The sequence below is a fragment of the Tursiops truncatus genome, chromosome 19 (genome assembly GCF_011762595.2).
Source record: "Tursiops truncatus isolate mTurTru1 chromosome 19, mTurTru1.mat.Y, whole genome shotgun sequence".
NCBI classification, from domain to species: domain Eukaryota; kingdom Metazoa; phylum Chordata; class Mammalia; order Artiodactyla; family Delphinidae; genus Tursiops; species Tursiops truncatus.
Genome location: NC_047052.1, coordinates 23,795,165 through 23,818,736, shown reverse-complemented (window position 1 = coordinate 23,818,736; position 23,572 = coordinate 23,795,165). Strand labels below are relative to the sequence as shown.

The window sequence follows — 23,572 nt, the reverse complement described above, 5'->3', positions numbered from 1 at the left end:
ATTCTGTTGGCTAGAAGGCTCTTGTTTCCACTTCTTGTATGACTACCCTTTCTCATTTTTGTTCAGTTTCAGCCTAAATGATATCCCTTTAAAAAGTAACTTTCTTTACAACACTACATAAAGTAGATCTCTGCTTTTTCTTTGTTCTCTTCTGTCTATACTGTGTAGTTTTCTTCAACTCAGTTTTCAAAATTTATATTATTGACTCATTCTATGTTTTTTTATTATCCATCTTCCTCATTCAGTTCCATTGGAGAGAACACTTTTTTTGTTATTTTCACATTGTCTCCCCAGGTCATATTACAATACTTAGCATCTTGTAGATACACAATAAATACTGTTCAATAAATAAATGATTTTTCATTTGTGCACTCTGTGTCTGTGAATAAAACAAGTGTTTCCATGGTAATATCTGAGAAACTAATTACTGAAATATTTGTCACTGCTAAATCAGAATCATTCTAAAATTTTGTGGATATCCATTACTACATGACAAGCATTGGCTAGATATGTATCTATAAGTATGGGCTATTATCTTTTTTGACCTGTGATATTCCCAGGATAAGCAAACTTTATATTGCTGCAGTATTGGTCAGAGATAGAAGGGATTAAAAGAGATAAACCAAGGTATGTTTTTAACCCAGACGTAATTAACTTGATGATAAGTAGAACATCTCGACTTCTACAGATGGTGATGAAGCTCAAATTATACTCCACTAGATTTATTTATAGTAACAGGGGAAGCTCCTTCCTAAAGGAAAAAATAGCTGAAGAGGTCGGTTGCTAACTAATTCTCAAACAATAAATATTCTCTGAGACTAAACAAGAGGCCTTGAGTCACCCCTGGAAACACAATATTTTCAGTTCAGTCCCTGTGTCAGTGAACCATCTGGAGCACATTACCCTAATTCTGTATGTATGGTAAGCAAGAGGTGAACACCTGAAACCTTAGAAAGACCCTACTGAGGAGACAAGATGTAGAACAGAGTTATGGAAGGCCCTCTGTCCAACACTGGTCACTGATGTTCTCTATTTCTCTTTCATGTTTGGTTTTGAGTATGGTGTTATCATAGTGAAGGAAGATACTGGTTTCTCCTGAAGGAGCTGTTACCTGGTCCTCCACCCATCCCACCAGAGTACCATTCTCTTCAGACAGAACCTGGTTTATCCCCAGCTGACTCCTTTTCAGCACTTGATAGCTGTTTCCTATCTCTTGTGGAATGCGTCCTATACTAAGCAGTCTTTTCATTAAGATAGTTCCATTTCCTCTAATCTCTTCAACCTCCTTTCTGCCCAGAGGATTTGAGGTATTTTCTTGCAATTCTACCACATCTAATTTTCTCAAGTGCCTACCAGAGGGAAAACTCTATGAGGGAAAAAGACTGATGTTTGTCTGCCACTAAATTCCCAGTACCCAGCCAAGTCTTGGCATACAGTTTGTGTTCGACAAATATCTACTGTCTGATCAAAACCTATCATCCTATTAGACACATGAACTTTCAGATAGCTTGCCTTCTAATTTTGAAATCCTCAACCCATATGCTCATTTCTGCTTTGGCCATTAAAGAGGAGCAAGTGGAGAGAATATTTTTATTCATCCTGTTAAACTGAGGGCCAAGTAATTTGTAGATGACTCTATCATGGCATTATTGAATTGGAGACTAAAGGTCTACGTCACCTTATAACTTTTAACTTAAGATAAATTACCTGTAACTATTGGGGGAAAATTGTTTTAAATAAGAGTAACTAGCCATCAGAAAATACCACATCAGCATCTAATTCTGAAGTGGAGGGATTATTTAAAAGGATTCTAATCAAAAGGGATTCCCGTTGAGTTTTTATAATATTGACTGTGAACTCTCTTTGTCATGGGTGGTTGTTACTCTCTTAAGGGAACCAATTCAAGAAAATGTCATCTTTTACTTCAGAATTGTGGGAAGGTGGGAGGAAGAGACAGGACTTCCAGTTCTACTTTCAGAGTAAACGTATGCCAACTTAACACAGATGTACCATGAACTAGAGATCTATCTTAGAGGAAGGTGGCCTCCCTTCTTTCTTTTTCTTTTCTTTCTTTTTTTTTTTGGACTCTTTGTTTAAATGAGTCCAGCGGAAAAGAGTCAAGTGCAGTAGAATTCCCTACGTTCATGTTGATACTGGTTTTCATTTTGTGAGATGTTTTAAAGAACTCTTTACAAAGCCTCACTCAATCCAGAAGATTTTTTACGGATTGAGTTTTTTTAATGGCTTGTGCTTGATTATTGCTAATGATTTTCAGCTGCATCATCTCCCAGGAAGCTGACCCCCTCGAGTTTAGCCTTAAATCCATATCTTCCAGGCAAACTAGACATTTCAAAGCCACCTGCACTCCTTTCTCTGAGGCTGTTATAAAGCAGACATTAATTGTTGAAAAATATTGAGATGACTATGAATTTAGTGCTAATTCAGTCTTTGACATTTGTTTTGCATGAATGTGATAATGAATATTCTAATTTCAAAGTGAGTCAGCCATTTGTATGGTATTATGAGACATGATTGAAAGTGTATCTATGTTGAACTTATATAAGTGAACGCTATTTAGTGTGGATAACAAAAATGAATTTGGGAAAATGTTAAATATAAAAATGAGATACTTGAGCTATTAAAAGTGACTTAGGAATGATATAATGAATCAAACATGAGTTCTGACTAGCACAAAGGATTCAAGGAATTCAGGAGCTATTTGAACAACTGTGTGTGTATCAACCAGTCAGCCATATGTCCAAAAATTATGCTGAACAGACAAAGATCTGATTATCTTCATGTAAATATGAACTCTAATAAACATGCCTAAATAGATTCATTTGAGGGTAAGATAGTGCAGTGGACACACACAACATAAACATTTTTTCACAGAATGAGTCATTCATGTTGATTTGCAAAAATCATAAAACAAAGAATCAACTTTTTTTTTTTATTTTGATCTTGCATAGGAAAGGGGATGAAACAATGCATTTTTTTCGGAGGATAAAAACTGTTGAGGAATCATTAAAACCTTGGAAACAGTCAAAATCCACAGGGTAAACCTCCAGATTCCAGGAGGTCCAAAGGCATGCATGTCAATATCACAAGTGAAGCCAATGTGTAATTTTTGAAATATCAATGCCATTGACTCTCTGAACTTGTGTGATGAGTTTTGCATGAACAGTGGAGTTTTACTTAAATTCTAAAGCATCTGACAGTTTCTCTATGATCAAAAATGTCTGGCTTATAACTCTGTGATTGGCTACATTACCCCAGCAACAATCCGGCCCACACAACCATATCCTTGAAACTGACCTGCATATACTTTGATCAGACTCTCTCCACCAACTGCATTCACCAACTTAGCTAAATGATATTTGCTGCCAAGTATATATACACTCCATCCTCAAAGGATCACAAATAAAAACACTCAAAAGATAAGACCGATAGAGGGTAATTCGACATGATGAAATTAAGAAACATTGAAACTAATGTTAGAATATTATTTTTAAAAAGAGGTCACCTTTGGCATATGACTGCTGAAGGTGAATGTTTTGATTATAACGACATTTATGATGTCTAAGTGTTTAAAATTACTCAATTTTATTATTAGAATTTTAGCTTTTACTTTGTATGTGTGCACATGTATGTGTATCTTTTTTTTGTAGATGGAAACGATGCCAGTCCTTCAGATACAGGAGAGTAGTCTAGGGGAAAATGCCCACTGTTTCATAGGAGAGTAGCAACTTGATCTTTTGTAAGAGTTAAATAAAAGTATAGAGCCACAGTTCTATTCCTTTCTTAGGTGGAAGAAATCTGACTCTTGTCAGGTAAACTGCTCGGCAAATAGTAAGTTGAATTCCTAACACCCACGTGAGGCACAAGAATAGTTGGATTAACAACTCCAGTGTCATGCTGTCAGCTGCTGTTTATTTAAATTAAAATGTCACCATCCAGAAATAAATTAGGAAGTTGAAAAACGATAAATTTCTTAAACATACAGTACTTTGGCACCTTGTTAAAATAAGTCTATTACATTTGTGTTTCTTAGAACTTTACATAGACTATTTCCATTTTGACATTCAGAGTATAGCAGGTTTTGTTTTCGTTCTTCTTTCTTAACTCTCTCCCTCCTTCCTCCCTCCCCCCTTCCTTCCTTCCTCTCTCCCCGTCTCTCTCTCTGTGTCTGCATTGTCCTATCTAAGCTACATAAGACAGTTTAAAAGAAAAAAGTTCCATCGATACACATCAATACACAGTTATCAGATGCTTTACTTGCATGTCTAAAACATGTTGTTCACATTATGTCTATCTAAATGCAGCTACACCTTTACAGATTTAAAAATTCACTTCCTGCAATTGGTCTTTCCTAGGGTTCCAATGTCATGTGTTATTTCTACATTTGATGTGAAACAAACATGCCTTCCCATGGGCTTTTCCCTCACTTTCCATCATTTGAAGGTTAAAATGTTGGCCCCATCACTCTAAGACCTCCCCTGTGATCATCCACACCCCGAGATATTTTAAGATAGTTTTTTGGCTCGGGGTTCATGGCACAGCAGGTCATTCCGCTTCAGGAGCCAATTTGGTCATAAGTAGGAAGAGAATGAACATCTCTGAAAGAAGAATACTCCCTCTCTGTTCCCGTTTGGATGTTTCTTGCCTATGACTTTGCAGATGGTGAATGATGCAAGTGCACACTATAATGCAGGTTAATCAAATATGAGACAGTTGTATACAAACATATTCAGCATTAACAACATGGAGATATTTACTTGGCCGGGTTTTCCATTTTCACATAAAAATGCCTCATATTCGGATGCGAATTCAGGGGCGTTGTCATTGACATCCAGCACTTTAATAGCAACAGGTACTCGGGATATCTGACTGTGGTTCCCTATGGGAAGGAAAAAATAACATCAGCATTGAGGATATTGCATTTTAATGTGCAATTCAACTTTCTTCTTGAAAGCTTGTGTGTCTGTTTCAACTTCCCTTAATTAGGGTGTTTTCAACATGGTGATTATGGAATCTGACCATTCAGCAAGGAAAAATAGCAAGTGCTTGGCTGCTTAAAAAAAAGTATAAATTATTATTCCAAACACCATTTGCTGGAGCTTAGCTTGATAAAGACCATCTCTGAATAAATGAAAAGAGGTTTCCTTGATGAAGAAAGCTTTATTTTATTGATAAAGCCCATTGTACAAAAGAAAAGAATGCTGTATTGCAACAAAGATTTATCTCTTTCTTTATCTTGGGTAGACAGCCCATTTCTGCACTGTTACTTGTTCGACTGACTATATATTAAAGATGAACATCAAAACCTGAAAAAAGGCTAGAACCAAATCAGTTGTTGAGAAGGCATCTTTAATACTGATAAAAGGGATAATCTTAAAGAAAGGGAATCATATCTTTTATGAATTTTATTTTTTATTCAAAATTGACCTTGGGATCTTTTTGAGTAAGATAAGCCCAAGTTATTTTAATATGTCATTTTCATAAAGATTTTCATCAGTGTAAACAGATAATAATCTTTTAATCTTTCCAGGTCAATTCCAGTAGCACAGACCTTAATCCTTAAGCCCTTAAATTTAAAAAATTATACACACACACACACACGTGCACACACACGCATACACGCACAAATATGCATGCACAGAAATCTGGCCCATTAATACATTGCTGACTTGGCCCACATGATGATTTTTCATTTCTAATAAATGCAGTACCATTTGACTCTGACTGTACCATGCAATAATCTTTTGATCGCTTGTCAATTACACAGAATGCATTGAAAATGGCCAATTATTTATTTGTGTTTCTGTGGCACTGAATATTTATAAGCAAGCTAGGAGGGGAAAAATCTTTGGCTTTTGAGTATGAAGAAACAGACTTGTATTTGATATATCAGACTCTTCTTTTTGACAATTGGTTAAATTCAGACCTCTGAAACCTTCAAATACTCATTTTTTTCATTACATATAAAAGTGTTTTAAAGCACATGCCAAATAATCACAGCCATGTTACAATTTTATAGTTGGTTAACCCCACTGGCAATGCTACAAGATTGGAATTTAACTACCATGGCTATTCTCCAATATTCTAATTTGATTAACTATGGATGGATGAATATTATCCTTTGGAATTCCAACCACCTCAGTAATGGAACAAAAATCTCAATTCCCAAAAATCACACCAGTGGCCTTAAATGTCCTTTTTCTTTTACCTAATATGTTCTTTTTCTTTTACTGTCTTATGTCTAATGAAATAATTCATTCCCATTCAGAGAGGAGGCATGCAGCTCCCTAGTTTCAGTGGAAGGGAAAATTTTAAAAAGTGTAACACATGACTCTGAGGACAAGAAACTTACATTCTACCCTTTATCTACTTGAATCAGGTAGATAAATGAGTTATAAGGTATTTGAAATAAGGTCTGATTATGTCCTTAAAGATTTACATCTCTTTTCTAGTCTGACCATGAGCTGAATAGCAGCTGCTGAAGAGTAAAAAAGGGAATCCAGTGTTTGCAGGAAACAAATGTTTGGAGCCCCATCTTTGCCTCCCACTACCAATATGATTCTGAACATGTTATTGAAGCTCATTTTATTCCTGAGGACACTGAAACTCAAGACCTTGACACCTTATTTAGAGAACTATTATACACATTATATGAGAAGAATTAGAAGTGCCCAGATCATATTGGGCACATCGTCAAGTGTATCTTAGAGTTCACCTTTTATAATTGGAAACATCAGCACCGTGCATATTCAGTGTGCACTATGTACAGTGCAAGGTATTTCACAGAATCATCTCATTCAGTCCTTACTGAAGAGCTATGTAATAGGTAATGCGATCCCCATGTTGTGGATTACTGATGTGGAGACTGATATGCACAGGGCTACATGCCTTTACCAATATGACTCAAAAATTAACTCCAAGACTCCGAAATGTAGTTTTGGCCTTCCAAACATGAGTCATTTTCACAGTACTATATTGATGAAGTTTAAAACAAAGTATATTTGCTTGTTGTTTGTTTACTAGTAAGATAACTAATCACTGCCATTTCCTCAAGAATGCTTATAGGCTTGTTATAAATTTTTATTGCAAGTTTGACCACTCTTTGAAGTTTGAGTACAAATATAAAAAATCAAGCTGGATAAATCTAATGGGTTGTACCACGACTGATATTCTCAGAATTGCACTAATAATCTGCAAGCCTCTCTGAGAAACTGAACAATTTAAATTCCATATTTTTCCTGATACTTTGATTTTGCCTAAGGTCTCTTTAGTTGATTGATTTTATTTTGTGATTCTCTGTATTTCAACTCTAAGGACTATTGATTAGTTAGTTACATAACATTCATTTCTTCCGTGCCACATCTTAGACCAACTCTTGTGTATATAAGTGATTAGAGGAGCCTTCTATTATGTTTCAGTCTCGTTAAGCATTCAATTCAGAGACAATGATCAACATAGACTTGAACAGTGAATAATAGATGCATTGTCTTCGAAAACTGCAGGTACAAGAAAAAGCTGTCGTACTCTTTAAACATGATTTTGTTCCTGGGGAAGTGAAGAAAATGCTGAGCTTACTGAGTTAGAGTCACTGAAAATGGTTGATTGGGCCAAGTTTACGAAATACGATATTCTTTGTCTTCCCTCTTTCTCATGCCTTGCACACACACACACACACACACACACACACGCCACAGGCAAACATGCATATACAGATTTTACTCTCACTATTTTGGCAAAAGGATAATTATGCCAAGGCACATGTTCTTAACTTCTCTCTTCTCTTTTCTTAATCTCACAGTTTTAATAAACTGCAATTATCTCTTAGCTCTAGATGGCCAGCAGGTGGTAAAACTCAAGCATAGAGGCTAGAGAATCTCCATGAGCTTCTTTCTGGGATAACTTTCAACATTAAAGTAATACATGCTTTCTCTTATTGTAAGATCTGGGACAGGGTGGCGGTTAACTATGCAGGGGCCCAGATCCCTAGAATAATACCATCTAATTTTTTTCTGTTGTTAGAAGTCATGTAGGTTTGGGAGCTATCACTTAATATTGTTAGAAGATCACGAGCATAGGGGCTATATCATATGATCACTGGCGAGTCACTGAAATATTTTTTGATGAGATTTACAATTTTAAAAGCTAGCATAAAGCTTACTGACAAGAGAAGTTACGGTTTGTTTTAATTTTGTTTTCTTAAGCAAATGAATGTCCCAGACATTTACTTTATTTCTTGAAACTGCTAAATCAAGGAGAAAAACAATAAAATATAATCAAACGATAAACTGGTGCCATATATCCCCAAAATATCCCCCAATGTGTTTTCATTACCTGTATTAGATGAACGCGCACAACTGAAATTACTGCACCCTATAGTGCTTGACACAAGTGTCATAGTTAAATGCTGAAGATTCACTTTTATCTAAATTAATGAAGTGATGGGAGTTCAAAATTTAAAGATATTATAGAGCAATAAAATTAATTAGATAAGCTTCTAAGGAAATTATTCATGTCCTTTGTGACTGGCCCCAAAATGTTTGCCTTTCATCTGATACACAGACATTAAATATAAAGATATTATAATTAGAAACTTGATTAGCATTCGTTAAAGATTAATTTTCTAAACACAGGAGATGTGACAAAGTGGTCTGGAAGGAAAAGCCCATTTCAATTGGCCACAAAAGTTGACTGTTTTCACATAATGATGGAAAAAAGGCTGAAATGGCACCTACTATAAACAACTCCTTGACTTCTACCATTTGAATAGTAGTGACTTCCTGTCACCTCTCTGTCACGTAGCCTCATGAATTGCCCATTAATTTTGCCCTTTTATAATCAAAGGTAATGGAATACTGCCAAGTCTGCGTTACTTGGGAATTTGCTTCTAACTAGTTTCCACGAGCTGCTGTTTTTACAGACATCGATTGAAATAAACAGCCTCTCCTTTTCAGGCTATAAGAGAGAAAATTGATTTGACAAATTTAGATATACTGGTGGGTTCAATAAATAATTCTTGAGCCTTCTACGAGTGGAAGGATGGAAGGCATGAGCAGTAAATTACAGTCAACGGGGGGAATGCAAAATAGTGAATTTATAATTGAATAGGGATGAGAGGAATGCTGAAAGTTTATAAAACAGGAAGATTCTAACAGTATATGATTGACAGAAAAGATAGCAACTTAGGAAATTTAAAATGAAACTGATGGGAATTTCAAAGAAGGTCTTGGAAAATAATTTCAGTCGTGAATTTAGGCTCTCTGGTGACTAAAGATAAAACTTTTTGATGTACATTTTGCCCATAAATGGTGTGATAATTTCTAAATCATTAGTTATGGTTTATTAATTCATAGATTAGCATAGAAACAAGGTGGAATATAATTAACCAGTGGACACCAGGGTAGAAAATCTGTTGGGACTTTTTAAAAATTTTTATTGGACAAATATATATCACTTATATGTGGAATCTAATAAAAAATGGTACAAATGAACTTGTTTACAAAATAGAAATAGACTCACAGATGTAGAAACCAATCTTACGGTTACTGGGGGGAAAGGGATAAATTGGGAGATTGGGATTGACGTATACACACTACTATATAAAATAGATAACTAATAAGGACCTACTGTACAGCACAGGGAACTCTACTCAATATTCTCTACAAAAATATTCTGGAATATTTTTGATAGGTTTTTCTCTGTACAGTATTATTTTTATGTGTTACCCTTTCACTAACATGGCAACTGTATTGATGCACCAGTTAAAACACAATCTATTATCTCCCTCAAATACATACCAAGAAATTTCAACATCAAGGGAGCAGTTGACCACCATAATTTTAATAATTTTTCATTATATGATTGTGAAAATTCCAGCAAGCCAGGCTGTAAAGAGAAGTCATTCTATTTTACTCCTTAAAATCTCAGTCATATTTAGATTAGTTTAGAATTAAATGAGAACTTTAATCAGAGGGTGTCTCTGGTATCAAATGAACAAAGCTTGTAAGGCATAGTTTTTGTATTAACCAAGTAGTAGCTCTCTCAAGAAACGCAGAGAAATGCTTTCTCTCACTGTGCAAGTTGTGGACTTAGACATATTTGAAAATGCCTTAAACTCTTTGGAGAAAATGACTCTTAAATGGTGACTTCAGTTTAAGTCCTCACTGACCCCTGTCTGTTTTCCCTACTGACTACAAAAATGCATGCTGTCTGGCTCCAGCATTTTCAAATGCTCTCTAAATAGGGAGAAAATGTGTAGGTCTTTTTTTTATTACATTCATCTTAAGTGAACCTGGACGTACTGGAATCCTTGGCAAGACCTCACTCCACCTTTTCCTACTCTCTACAGTGAACCCTCCGTATCCTTTTTCCAGCTCACAAGAGTTGAAGTCCTAAAGAATAAGGTAGGCACATTTATGGTTGTTAAATTCTATGGGAAAATATTTTAGAGCCATTGAAGTAAGGACTGATGTTATGAACCTCTTAGATACTATTTATTAAATACAAAGCTTTAAAACAATCATGTTCTAAATAAAGGCAACATTAATGGCAGTTTATAAATGAAAAATTAGTACTAATGAGAATGGAGCTATTACATTTTCCATTTTTTTATTAATATGTTATGTAATATTACCTACTGTATAATACATTTATTTATTTTTGCCTGCGTTGGGTCTTCGCTACTGTGTGTGGGCTTTCTCTAGTTGTGGTGAGCAGGGGCTTCTCTTCGTTGCAGTGCACGGGCTTCTCATTGCAGTGGCTTCTCTTGCTGCGGGCACGGGCTCTAAGCACACAGGCTTCAGTAGTTATGGCACGCGGGCTCAGTGTTGTGGCTCGTGGGCTCTAGAGCGCAGGCTCAGTAGTTGTGGTGCACAGGCTTAGTTGCTCTGCGGCATGTGGGATCCTCCTCGACCAGGGCTCGGGATCCTCCTGGACCAGGGCTCGAACCCGTGTCCCCTGCATTGGCAGGCGGATTCTTAACCACTGCACCACCAGGGAAGTCCAATATTACCTACTTTTAATTCTTTTTTAAAAAATTTTAAGCACTTACTAGTTTTATTTTATTTTAATATACTAAACATTTTAACTTAAAATTGATAAATATGCATTATTTGCCAAACTTTTTCCCAAGACCTTTTCTTTGACAATTAGTCTGCTTCTAGAGTTCTGAGTTAAATTTACATAAACCAGTAATTCATGGCTTATGATTCCCAAGTATTTTTTTTAATTAAGGTAATATTGGCTTAGAACATCATATAAGTTTCATGTGTACAACATTACAGTTCAACTTCTGTATACACTACTGTGCTTACTAAGATACTTTTAACTCTTTATGTATGCTTACCAATTTGTTTCCTTTAGCTGTCTACATTTTTTGTTTTGTGTGTATGCATACATGGTTTTTACGTGTTCATTTTTGTTTTGTTTTATGTACACCTCTCTTTTCTACTGTGTACTACTCTTGCTGAATTTGTGACTGGAAAATACTGACTCCCTCCTTTCGCAGCCCTAAGTGCATGTTTAAATCCTTTTTATACATCTCATCTTTCTCCATACTGTAAGAGGCGAGGAAACAAAATGCCGTAATAAGTTTATTATTCCTTATGCTCCCTTTGGTAACTAAGTCTTTGCAAAATCTCTAATTCTACTCTGCCAGCAAAAATTGCATTATGCTTCTATTACTATATCTTCAGTGTCTTTTTCCCTAATTATTTCAAATAGGATTGATTCAAAATTATTGGAACTGAATTTCTTGGTACTACTCTTACAATGCAATTCAGTTTAAATCCCTTATATATTAGAATCTTAATAAAGGAGACTCACACTTTCAGAGGAATATAGATTTATGTAATATTGAGTTTAAATGCTCATGCAACACCAGCTTAGAATAACATTTGTGCCCCTAATACATGCATACACATACACGCACACACATTCACAGACACACTTTATTAGGGAAGAAAACTAATATTGTAAACTACCCAGCATGTATTGTGTGATCTGTTATGTACTATTTCTTTGAGGTTTGTTGGGTTACTGTGAAGACATTATTTTCTTAAATGGGAATATGATTTCAGGCTATGTAAGACTGAAATTTATATGAGTTACATATCAGAGTAGGGAGTAAAGAACATCCAGTGCGCCTAGAAATCATGTGGACTCTTGTCACCTTGCCCATATTTACTCAAAGCCAAGAAGTGGTAAAGCTGAAATATTAATCCAGGGCAGTTTTATCAACAAATGAAAAAAAAAAAAAAAAACCCACAGAAACAAACAAAACTGATTATTCCCCACAGGCTCTCTTTAGCATAGCACTCGTAAAACATAACCTTAAAATATATTTTTAAGATGGATCACTTCCCAAACAATACAATATCCTAATAAATTAATAACCTCAAAAGAAAGGTTTGATGATTCCATTAACATGGAATTTTTATTAGTGAATTTATTTTTAGAAATATAATTTTCATATTTTTAATTTTTTGGGCCACTCCTTACATTTTCTTGTGTGAGATCAACTTTTGTAGTAGAAGTAAGCCATGAAAACAATAAAGTGTATACACCTTATGGTTTTATTCCAGTGTATTGTTATAAAATGAACATACCCATGTAACTATCACTCAGGCCAAGATATAACCAGCATCCCCAAAGCTTCCCATGTACCCCTTTCTCAGTCATTATGCCCTTCAAGGTAACCTCTACTCTGTTTCTTAACACTATATTAGTGTGCCTTCTTCAGAACTGTATAAAAACTGAAATAATATAAAGTACACACTTTTGCATCTGACTTCTTTAGCTCAATATAGTATTTGTAAATTCATTAATGTGGTTGTAGGCAGCTGTCATTCATTCTTTTCCACTGTTTGGGAAAGAATTTCATTGTATACATATAGCACCATCTATTTATTTATTTATTTCTCTTACTGGTGGATATTTGGGTTGTTTCAGTTTCATGCTATTCTGAAAAGTGCTGCTATAAATATTTTGTGTATTTCTGTTGCTGTACAAATACGTGAATTCCGTTACGTTACATACTTAGGAATAGAACGAAAGATTATAGAATATGGCTCCTTTCAATTTTAGCATATGCTTTCAACTGTGTTTTCTAATGTGGATGTGCCAGTTTACACTCTGACCAGCAATGTATAAGAGTTCAAGTTGCTGCGTGTCTTCAAGAACACTTGGAAAAGCCAGCTATTTATTATTTGTTTTTCATTTTAGTCATTGCAGAGGTGTACAGTTATGTTTCAGTTTGATTTTATTTTAATATCTTGATTTGATGCTAAGGACATATTATGCTTACTGGCCACTTGGATTTTTTTTGTGTGTGTGAAGAACCTGTTCAAGTTTTTGCCATGTTTTAATTGGTTGTCTATGTTTTTCTAATTGATATGCATATTATATATTAAGGATACGTGTCCTTTGCTAGATATGAGTGTCACAATACGTTTCCCTACTCTGTGGCTTAATTTTTCACTCTTAATAGTAACTTTTGATGAACACAGATTCTTAACTTAAAGCTGAATTCATCAGTTTTTGCTCTTATTAACTTTAACACTTGTTGCAACTGATTCATTAATTATTTGCATAATCCAAAATTTGAAAATTCTGTTATTTTTAGAAGGTATATTATTTTTTTCACATTTACATCTCTGATCTCCCTGAAGATTACTAAAATTGACGTTCTGAGTTAGAGGCCAAGGTTCAGTTTCATCCACTCGTGGATATCCAATTCACTGTCAACTTTATTATAAGTCCACCTATGCTATCTTCGTCATTGAGTTGAGTATTTTTGTACAGGCTTGTTCCCGGAATTTTCTGTTCTATTTTTCTGTCTTTATGCTCATACAGTCCTCTTTTAATAACTCTTTATGATAGATCTTCATATATTGTTATCATGAATATGGTAAGATCAACAATTTTTCTTTTAAAATATTTTCATTATTTTTCCCTTTAAATTTCTTTACACGTTTTAGTATTATTTGTCAAATTGTGGGCGCGCACACACACACACACACACACACACACACACACACACACATAGCTGTTGGAAGTTTGATTGATATTGCAAAGATTCTACAGATAAATTTAAAGCGGATTGACATCTTTTACATTTGAATCTCCAAATCATGAACTATGTATATACTTCATTTATTTATATCTTCCTTAATTTCTCTCAGTAATGTTCTATAGTTTTCTGTTTAGAAGTTTTGTATGTCATTCATTAGATTTTTTTTTCTTGGGGGGGTGGGTACGTGGGCCTCTCACTGCTGTGGCCTCTCCCGTTGCGGAGCACAGGCTCCGGACGCGCAGGCTCAGCGGCCATGGCTCACGGGCCCAGCCGCTTCGCGGCATGTGGGATCTTCCTGGACTGGGGCACGAACCCGTGTCCCCTGCATTTGGCAGGCGGACTCCCAACCACTGCGCCACCAGGGAAGCCCCATTCATTAGATTTTGTTACTATTTAATTGAAGTCTTTTTATTATTATAAGTAGTATATTTATTTTCTGAGTATTGTTAGAAAATAAAAATATGATTATTTTATAACTAACAATCATGCAAACTTTCTTCATTATTGATAATAGTTTAACTTAGATTTTTTTTCCCTTTTTATGTACTCAATCATGTTGTCTATGAGTAGTGACAACTTTATTTCTTCTTTCCGATATTTATACTTTAATTTCTTACCTGTATCTTACTGTACTGGTTAAAACCTTCAGTGTAATTGAATAAAAGTAGCAATAATACACAACCTATCTCATTTCCAATCTCAGGGAGAAACCTTTCAATATTTTACCATTAGGTTTGATATTTGCTATTTTTTTTGGTAACTATCCTTTATCAAATTAAGTTCTCTTCTATTTCTAGTGTGCAAAGAGCTTTTTCAAGAACAAGAGATGAAGGTATAACATTTTCTGCATCTGCTGAGAATGATCATACCTTTTTTTCTCTTTCCTCAGGATTTTAATTTACATTAATAGATTTTCAAATGTTATCATCTGTCCTTGTATTCCCTGGGTGTAATATTATATTTTTATATTAACAGTTTTGATTTGCTAATATATTACTTAGGATTTTGTTTATGAGAAGCAGGCTGTTAATTCTCCTTGTAATATTCTTGTTGGGTTTTAGCATTAAGATTATTCTGGCTTTGTGACATAAGGTAGAAACTGCTCCCTCTTTTACTTCTCTCTGATAAAGTATGTGTCATGTTCATTTGGGCATGACAATTTATGTGTTAAGAGTTAGTAATTGTGAATTCAATTTATTCAATAGAGAAAATGATAGACATATTTTTCTCTTTTTCTTATCTATGCCAGTTTGCAATGACTGCATTTGTCAACTTATTAGGCTATCTCATATACATTTTAATCCTTATTCCATAAATATGTTAATAATGTCCAGCTGTTTTTTAACATCTATAGAATCTGTAATGAAGTCCCCTTTGTAATATTTTTTTCCATGCCCCCCGCAGTGAAAGCATGGAGTCCTAACCACTGGACTACTGGGAATTCCCTGTCATTTCTAATACTGGCAACTTGTACCTTTTCTATTTTTTCTTGCAAGATTTTTATCAACTTTATCTTTGCACATAAAGAGGTTTTGGCTTTGTTGAATTTCAGGACTGTATATTTGTGTTCAATTTCACTGTATTCTACCCTATATTTATTTTCACCTTGCTACTAGTTTTTAATTTTCTGTTCACTTTTAGCCTTTTTGAAGTGGATGCTCAGATAATTGATTTTTAGCATTTCTTCTTTTCTAATATAGCCATTTACGGCTAATTTCTCTTTAGGTACTGTGTTAGCTGTATTCCACAGGTTTTGTCATGTCATTATTTTGTTATCATTCATTTTTTTTAATGTGCTAATTCCCTTTGTGATTTTATTGTTTTCCATGGATCATTTAGAGACATATGGCTTAATTTCCAATACTTGGGGATCATTTCAGGGCCTTTGGTGATTTATTTCTAGCTTAATTCCACTGTGTTAAGAAAGCATACTCTGCTTTGAGTGTTGAGACTTGATTTATGGCCCAATTTGGCCATGTTGGGTAACTGTTTCAAGTGTGTTTGACAATAATAATATTTTTGTAATTTTTGAGTGCAGTGTTTTATACATTACAATTAGGCAAGTTGACTAATCATGCTATTCAAACACTTTCTACCCTTACTAATTTTTTGTCTACTTATTTGATTAGTAGGTTAAAATTTTCATCTACAAGTGTTGACTTGTCTATTTATCCCTTTGCTTCTGTCAATTTTTTGCTTTATGTACTTGACAAACATCTTATTAGGTACATACAAATTTAGAATTTTTATATCTTCCTGCTGAATTTAATCATTTATCATTATGAAAAATTTCTCTATTTTTGGTAATATTTCTTCTTAGTCTATAGCTGAACCATTTTGGTTTTAATTTGCCTAGATCTTCTTTCAATCGGTTCAGTCTTTAACTGTTCTTATATGTGAGGTTTATTTCTGATAAAAAACATGATTTGAAAATTGATTGCTTTTTTCCTAGTCTGACAAATAATGTCTTTTAATTGAAGTATGTAGCTTATTTACAATTAATGTGATTGTTTATTTATCTGGGTTTTAATTTCTTCTTGTACTTTAAAATTTTCTTTATCAGTTCTTTCTCATTTTTCCTCTTTTCTATTTTTTTGGGGATTCATAATTTTCAATTCTTTTATATCCCCCAACTAATAGGCTAATGGGGGAAATTAAAGAATTAAAACTTATGAATCCAAAAAAAGATAGAAAAGCGGGATTAGCCTATTAGTTACATAGTCTTCTATTATTATTTTAGTGGAAACCTTAAATATATTTGTATATGTGTCACTGACTTATTAGAATAAGCCTTAGAGTAATGCTTCAGACATTTTATGTACAATGAAAGGATATATATAATGCATAATTGTTTGGTAAATTGGTAAATTTGGTAATTGGTAAATGCATCATGGGAAAAATCCATCCATGATGCTCTGACGTCTTCTTTTCAATTACCTCTTCACTGTAGACTTGGCCTCTCCATTTCTGGATACCTCTGTAGCCCTGACCTACAGCTTTTCTCTCCACAGTCTCACGAGACACTCAAACTCCAGGTCACTGAGTTCTGCTTGGTTTCTATGCCCTCTGAGTTGAATCACTTAAAGTCCTGAAGGAAATAAGCAGTGCTAAATTTAGGAGTCACTTCAGTTTGTTTCCTTTCTTTCTGGTATCTCGGCTTCTTAAGTACTGGCTGCCTTCAAATACCATTTTTTTCTCTAATTTTATACTTATTCTCACTGGGGGAATTAGTTGGGTATAAGCTACCACCATAGACATAAGAAAAATACATAATTACCCCTATCCCATTGTGGGATAATATGTTCATTGTTTTCCCAAGAAATGTAAATTGTAAATCACCCCACACTTATGGAACAATGGACAAAATATTACTATAAAATGACCCTAATCCTCCATGAGTTATTGCCCAGCAGAATTCACGTATGGTAATTAAGATTGTGTTATCCTTAGTTAATGCTCTGACTACAAAGCCAGACCAATCTCTTGAGATTCCTTTCCTCAGTCTATGCTTTGGCCTCAAAAATTATGCATTTATTGTGACAGTGAACCAAGATGTATATACCATAATGAGTGACAAAAACAAAACAAATACATAACTCAAGATAAATGATTAGCAGAGGTGGTAGAAATGACTGCAGTGCAAGCCACCACCTCAGTGTCAAGTACATGATAATAAAATGGATGATGCTGATTTATTCCCAGATGTTAATATTAAAAGGGTTGAATATATGAGAATGTAGACGGAGATATACATAGTTGTATCCATATGTCACTACTTCCTCCAACTGCATTTGTATCCACAAAATCATCTGTGTATCAATGCATATTAGAAAGGCAACTAGACACAGAATATTATGTATTCTTTTAATAAAATTTAAAAAGATATGGTGAAATATGTAAATCTATAAGTAATAGGTAGCACTAGGTGTTTTTATAATTGTATTTAGAAAGGCAATGCAGAGCACCTATATATAATGGTATTGTGCAGCTCAGAATGTCTGTAAACCAATCTCTCTCTCTTTTGTTTTAGATAAAAGTTAGGTGCTAGCTGCAAAAAACTTTAAAACTACCTACTCTGTTAAAGGAAGGTTAATAAACTCTTCATGGACCCAGTTCATCTATCATGCAAATTTGCAACGTAGAGCAACACAGATGCTGACAAGGACACCAAGTGTCAAGCGTACTTCAAAACATTATGAGAGAGGCAGATTTCGGGGGGGACCTTGAAGATGGCGGAAGAGTAAGACGCGGAGATCACCTTCCTCCCCACAGATACACCAGAAATACATCTACACGTGGAACAACTCCTACAGAACACCTACTGAAGGCTGGCAGAAGACCTCAGACCTCCCAAAAGGCAAGAAACTCCCCACGTACCTGGGTAGGGCAAAAGAAAAAAAAAAAAAGAAAAAACAGACAAAAGAATAGGGACGGCACCTGCACCAGTGGGAGGGAGCTGTTAAGGAGGAAAAGTTTCCACACACTAGGAAGCCCCTTCGCGGGCGGAGACTGCGGGAGGCTTCGGAGCCGTGGAGGAGAGCACAGCAACTGGTGCGGAGGGCAAAGCGGGGAGATTCCCGCACAGAGGATCGGTGCCGACCGGCACTCACCAGCCCTAGAGGCTTGTCTGCTCACCCGCCGGGGCGGGCGGGGCTGCGAGCTGAGGCTTGGGTTTCGGTTTCGGATGGAGCGCAGGGAGAGGACTGGGGTTGGCGGCTTGAACATAGCCTGAAGGGGTTAGTGCACCACGGCTAGCCGGGAGGGAGTCCGGGGGAAAAGTCTGCATTTCTTCCCTCTTTGTTTCCTGGTGCGTGAGGAGAGGGGTTTAAGGACGCTGCTTAAAGGAACACCAGAGACGCTGCTTAAAGGAACACCAGAGACGGGCGCGAGCCGCGGCTAAAAGCGCGGACCCCAGAGACGGGCGGGAGACGCTAAGGCTGCTGCGGCCGCCACCAAGGGGCCTGTGTGCGAGCACAGGTCACTCTCCACACCCCTCTTCCGTGGAGCCTGTGCAGCCCGCCACTGCCAGGCTCCCGGGATCCAGGGACAACTTCCCCGGGAGAACGCACGGCGGGCCTCAGGCTGGTGCAAAGTCACAGCGGACTTTGCCGCCGCAGGCCCGCCCCGCACTCCGTGCCCCTCCCTCCCCGCCGGCCTGAGTGCGCCAGAGCCCCCGAATCAGCGGCTCCTTTAACCCCGTCCTGTCTGAGCAAAGAACAGAGGCCCTCCAGCGACCTACACGCAGAGGCAGGGCCAAATCCAAAGCTGAGCCCCTGTGAGCTGTGAGAACAAAGAGAAAGGGAAATCTCTCCCAGCAGCCTCAGAAGCAGCAGATTAAAGCTCCACAATCAACTTGATATACCCTGCATCTGTGGAATACCTGAATAGACAACCAATCATCCCAAATTAAGGAAGTGGACTTTAGGAGCAAGATCTATGATTTTTTTCCCTATTCCTCTTTTTGTGAGTGTGTATGTGTATGCTTCCACCATTTGTCCTAGGGTTCTATCCGTCCATGGTTTTTTTTTAAATTTTTTTCTTAATAATTTTAATTTTAATAACGTTATTATACTTTACCTTCGTTCGTTCTTTCTTTCCTTCCTTCCTTCCCTCCTTTAGACAACGAATCATCCCAAATTGAGGAGGTGGTCTCTGACAGCAAGATTTATGATTTTTCCCCCTTTACCTCTTTTAGTGAGGGTGTATGTGTATGCGTCTGTGTAAGATTTTGTCTGTATAGCTTTGCTTCCAAACTTGTCCTAAGGTTCTATCCGTCCTTTTTTTTCTAAATAAGAATTTTTTAATTCAATAACTTTATTATACTTTCTTTTATTTTTACTGTATCTTCTTTCCCTCCTTCCTTCCTTCCTTCCTCCCTCCCTCCTTTCTTTCCTTCTTGCCTTCTTTCCTTCTTTCTTTCTTTCTTCCTTCCTTCCTTCCCTCCTTTCCTTCTTTCTTTCCTCATACTTCTACTAATTCCCTCTACTTTTTCTCCCTTTTATTCTGAGCCGTGTGGATGAAAGGCTCTTGGTGCTCCAGCCAGGAGTCAGGGCTCTGCCTCTGAGGTAGGAGAGCCAACTTCAGGACACTGGTCAACAAGAGACCTCCCAGCTCCACATAATATCAAACGGCGAAAATCTCCCAGAGACCTTCATCTTAACACCAGCACCCAGCTTCACTCAACGACCAGCAAGCCACAGTGCTGGACAACCTATGCCAAACAACTAGCAAGACAGGAACACAACCCCAACCATTAGCAGACAGGCTGCCTAAAATCATAATAAGGCCACAGACACCCCAAAACACACCACCAGACGTGAACCTGCCCACTAGAGAGAAAATATCCAGCCTCATCCACCACAACACAGGCACTAGTCCCCTCCACCAGGAAGCCTACACAACCCACTGAACCAACCTTAGCCACTGGAGACAGACATCAAAAACAGCGGGAACTACGAACCTGCAGTCTGCAAAAAGGAGAACCCAAACACAGTAAGATAAGCAAAATGAGAAGACAGAAAAACACACAGCAGATACAGGAGCAAGATTAAAAATGCACCAGACCTAACAAATGAAGAGGAAATAGCCAGTCTACCTGAAAAAGAATTCAGAATAATGATAGTAAGGATGATCCGAAATCTTGGAAACAGAATGGACAAAATGCAAGAAACAGTCAACAAGGACCTAGAAGAAATAAAAAAGAAACAAGCAATGATGAACAACACAATAAATGAAATTAAAAGTACTCTAGATGGGATCAATAGCAGAATAACTGAGGCAGAAGAAAGGATAAGTGACCTGGAAGATAAAATAGTGGAAATAACTACTGCAGAGCAGAATAAAGAAAAAAGAATGAAAACAACTGAGGACAGTCTCAGAGACCTCTGGGACAACATTAAACGCACCAACATTCGAATTATAGGGGTTCCAGAAGAAGAAGAGAAAAAGAAAGGGACTGAGAAAATATTTGAAGAGATTATAGTTTAACACTTCCCTAATATGGGAAAGGAAATAGTTAATCAAGTCCAGGAAGCACAGAGAGTCCCATACAGGATAAATACAAGGAGAAATACGCCAAGACACATATTAATCAAACTGTCAAAAATTAAATACAAAGAAAACATATTAAAAGCAGCAAGGAAAAAACAATAAATAACACATAAGGGAATCCCCATAACGTTAACAGCTGATCTCTCAGCAGAAACCCTACAAGCCAGAAGGGAGTGTCAGGACATACTGAAAGTGATGAAGGAGAAAAACCTGCAGCCAAGACTACTCTACCCAGCAAGGATCTCATTCAGATTTGATGGAGAAATTAAAACCTTTACAGACAAGCAAAAGCTGAGAGAGTTCAGCACCACCAAACCAGCTTTACAACAAATGCTAAAGGATCTTCTCTAGGCAAGAGACGCAAGAGAAGGAAAAGACCTATGATAACGAACCCAAAACAATTTAGAAAATGGGAATAGGAACATACATATCAATAATTACCTTAAATGTAAATGGACTAAATGCTCCCACCAAAAGACACAGATTAGCTGAATGGATACAAAAACAAGACCCTTATATATGCTGTCTACAAGAGACCCACTTCAGACCTAGAGACACATACAGACTAAAAGTAAGGGGATGGAAAAAGATATTCCATGCAAATGGAAACCAAAAGAAAGCTGGAGTAGCAATTCTCATATCAGACAAAATAGACTTTAAAATAAGGACTATTAAAAGAGACAAAGAAGGACACTACATAATGATCAAGGGATCGATCCAAGAAGAAGATATAACAATTGTAAATATTTATGCACCCAACATAGGAGCACCTCAATACATAAGGCAAATACTAACAGCCATAAAAGGGGAAATCGACAGTAACACATTCATAGTAGGGGACTTAAACACCCCACTTTCACCCATGGACAGATCATCCAAAATGAAAATAAATAAGGAAACACAAGCTTTAAATGATACATTAAACAAGATGGACTTAATTGATATTTATAGGACACTCCATCCAAAAACAACAGAATACACATTTTTCTCAAGTGCTCATGGAACATTCTCCAGGATAGATCATATCTTGGGTCACAAATCAAGCCTTGGTAAATTTAAGAAAATTGAAATTGTATCAAGTATCTTTTCTGACCACAACGCCATGAGACTAGATATCAATTACAGGAAAAGATCTGTAAAAAATACAAACACATGGAGGCTAAACAATATACTACTTAATAACGAAGTGATCACTGAGAAATCAAAGAGGAAATCAAAAAATACCTAGAAACAAATGACAATGGAGCCACAATGACCCAAAACCTATGGGATGCAGCAAAAGCAGTTCTAAGGGGGAAGTTTATAGCAATACAAGCCCACCTTAAGAAGCAGGAAACATCTAGAATAAACAACCTAACCTTGCACCTAAAGCAATTAGAGAAAGAAGAACAAAAAAACCCCAAAGTTAGCAGAAGGAAAGAAATCATAAAAATCAGATCAGAAATAAATGAAAAAGAAATGAAGGAAACGATAGCAAAGATCAATAAAACTAAAAGCTGGTTCTTTGAGAAGATAAACAAAATTGATAAACCATTAGCCAGACTCATCAAGAAAAAAAGGGAGAAGACTGAAATCAATAGAATTAGAAATGAAAAAGGAGAGGTAACAACTGACACTGCAGAAATACAAAAGATCATGAGAGATTACTACAAGCAACTCTATGCCAATAAAATGGACAAATTCTTAGAAATGCACAACCTGCCAAGACTGAATCAGGAAGAAATAGAAAATATGAACAGACCAATCACAAGCACTGAAATTGATTAAAAATCTTCCAACAAACAAAAGCCCAGGACCAGAAGGCTTCACAGGCGAATTCTATCAAACATTTAGAGAAGACCTAACACCTATCCTTCTCAAACTCTTCCAAAATATAGCAGAGGGAGGAACACTCCCCAACTCATTCTACGAGGCCAGCATCACCCTGATACCAAAACCAGACAAAGATGTCACAAAGAAAGAAAACTACAGGCCAATATCACTGATGAACATAGATGCAAAAATCCTCAACAAAATACTAGCAAACAGAATCCAACAGCACATTAAAAGGATCATACACCATGATCAAGTGGGGTTTATTCCAGGAATGCAAGGATTCTTCAATATACACAAATCAATCAACGTGATATACCATATTAACAAATTGAAGGAGAAAAACCATATGATCATCTCAATAGATGCAAAGAAAGCTTTTGACAAAATTCAACACCCATTTATGATAAAAACCCTGCAGAAAGTAGGCATAGAGGGAACTTTCCTCAACATAATAAAGGCCATATATGAGAAACCCACAGGCAACATTGTCCTCAATGGTGAAAAACCGAAAGCATTTCCACTAAGATCAGGAACGAGACAAGGTTGCCCACTCTCACCACTCTTATTCAACATAGTTTTGGAAGTTTTAGCCACAGCAATCAGAGAAGAAAAGGAAATAAA

General features: G+C 36.4%; 1 protein-coding gene across 2 annotated transcripts in view; it reads right to left on the bottom strand.

The window, feature by feature from the left end:
- Positions 1–23,572, bottom strand: part of CDH8 (cadherin 8) — a 354,111-nt gene that overhangs the window by 65,456 nt on the left and 265,083 nt on the right. Inside the window, exon 9 of one of the 2 annotated variants that reach the window (XM_073796978.1) lies at positions 4,776–4,887. In XM_073796978.1, coding sequence (XP_073653079.1) covers positions 4,776–4,887 — 112 coding nt within the window. Of the gene's footprint in view, positions 1–4,775; positions 4,898–23,572 lie in introns of both variants that reach the window. The other variant, XM_019935532.3, reaches the window with a different exon arrangement.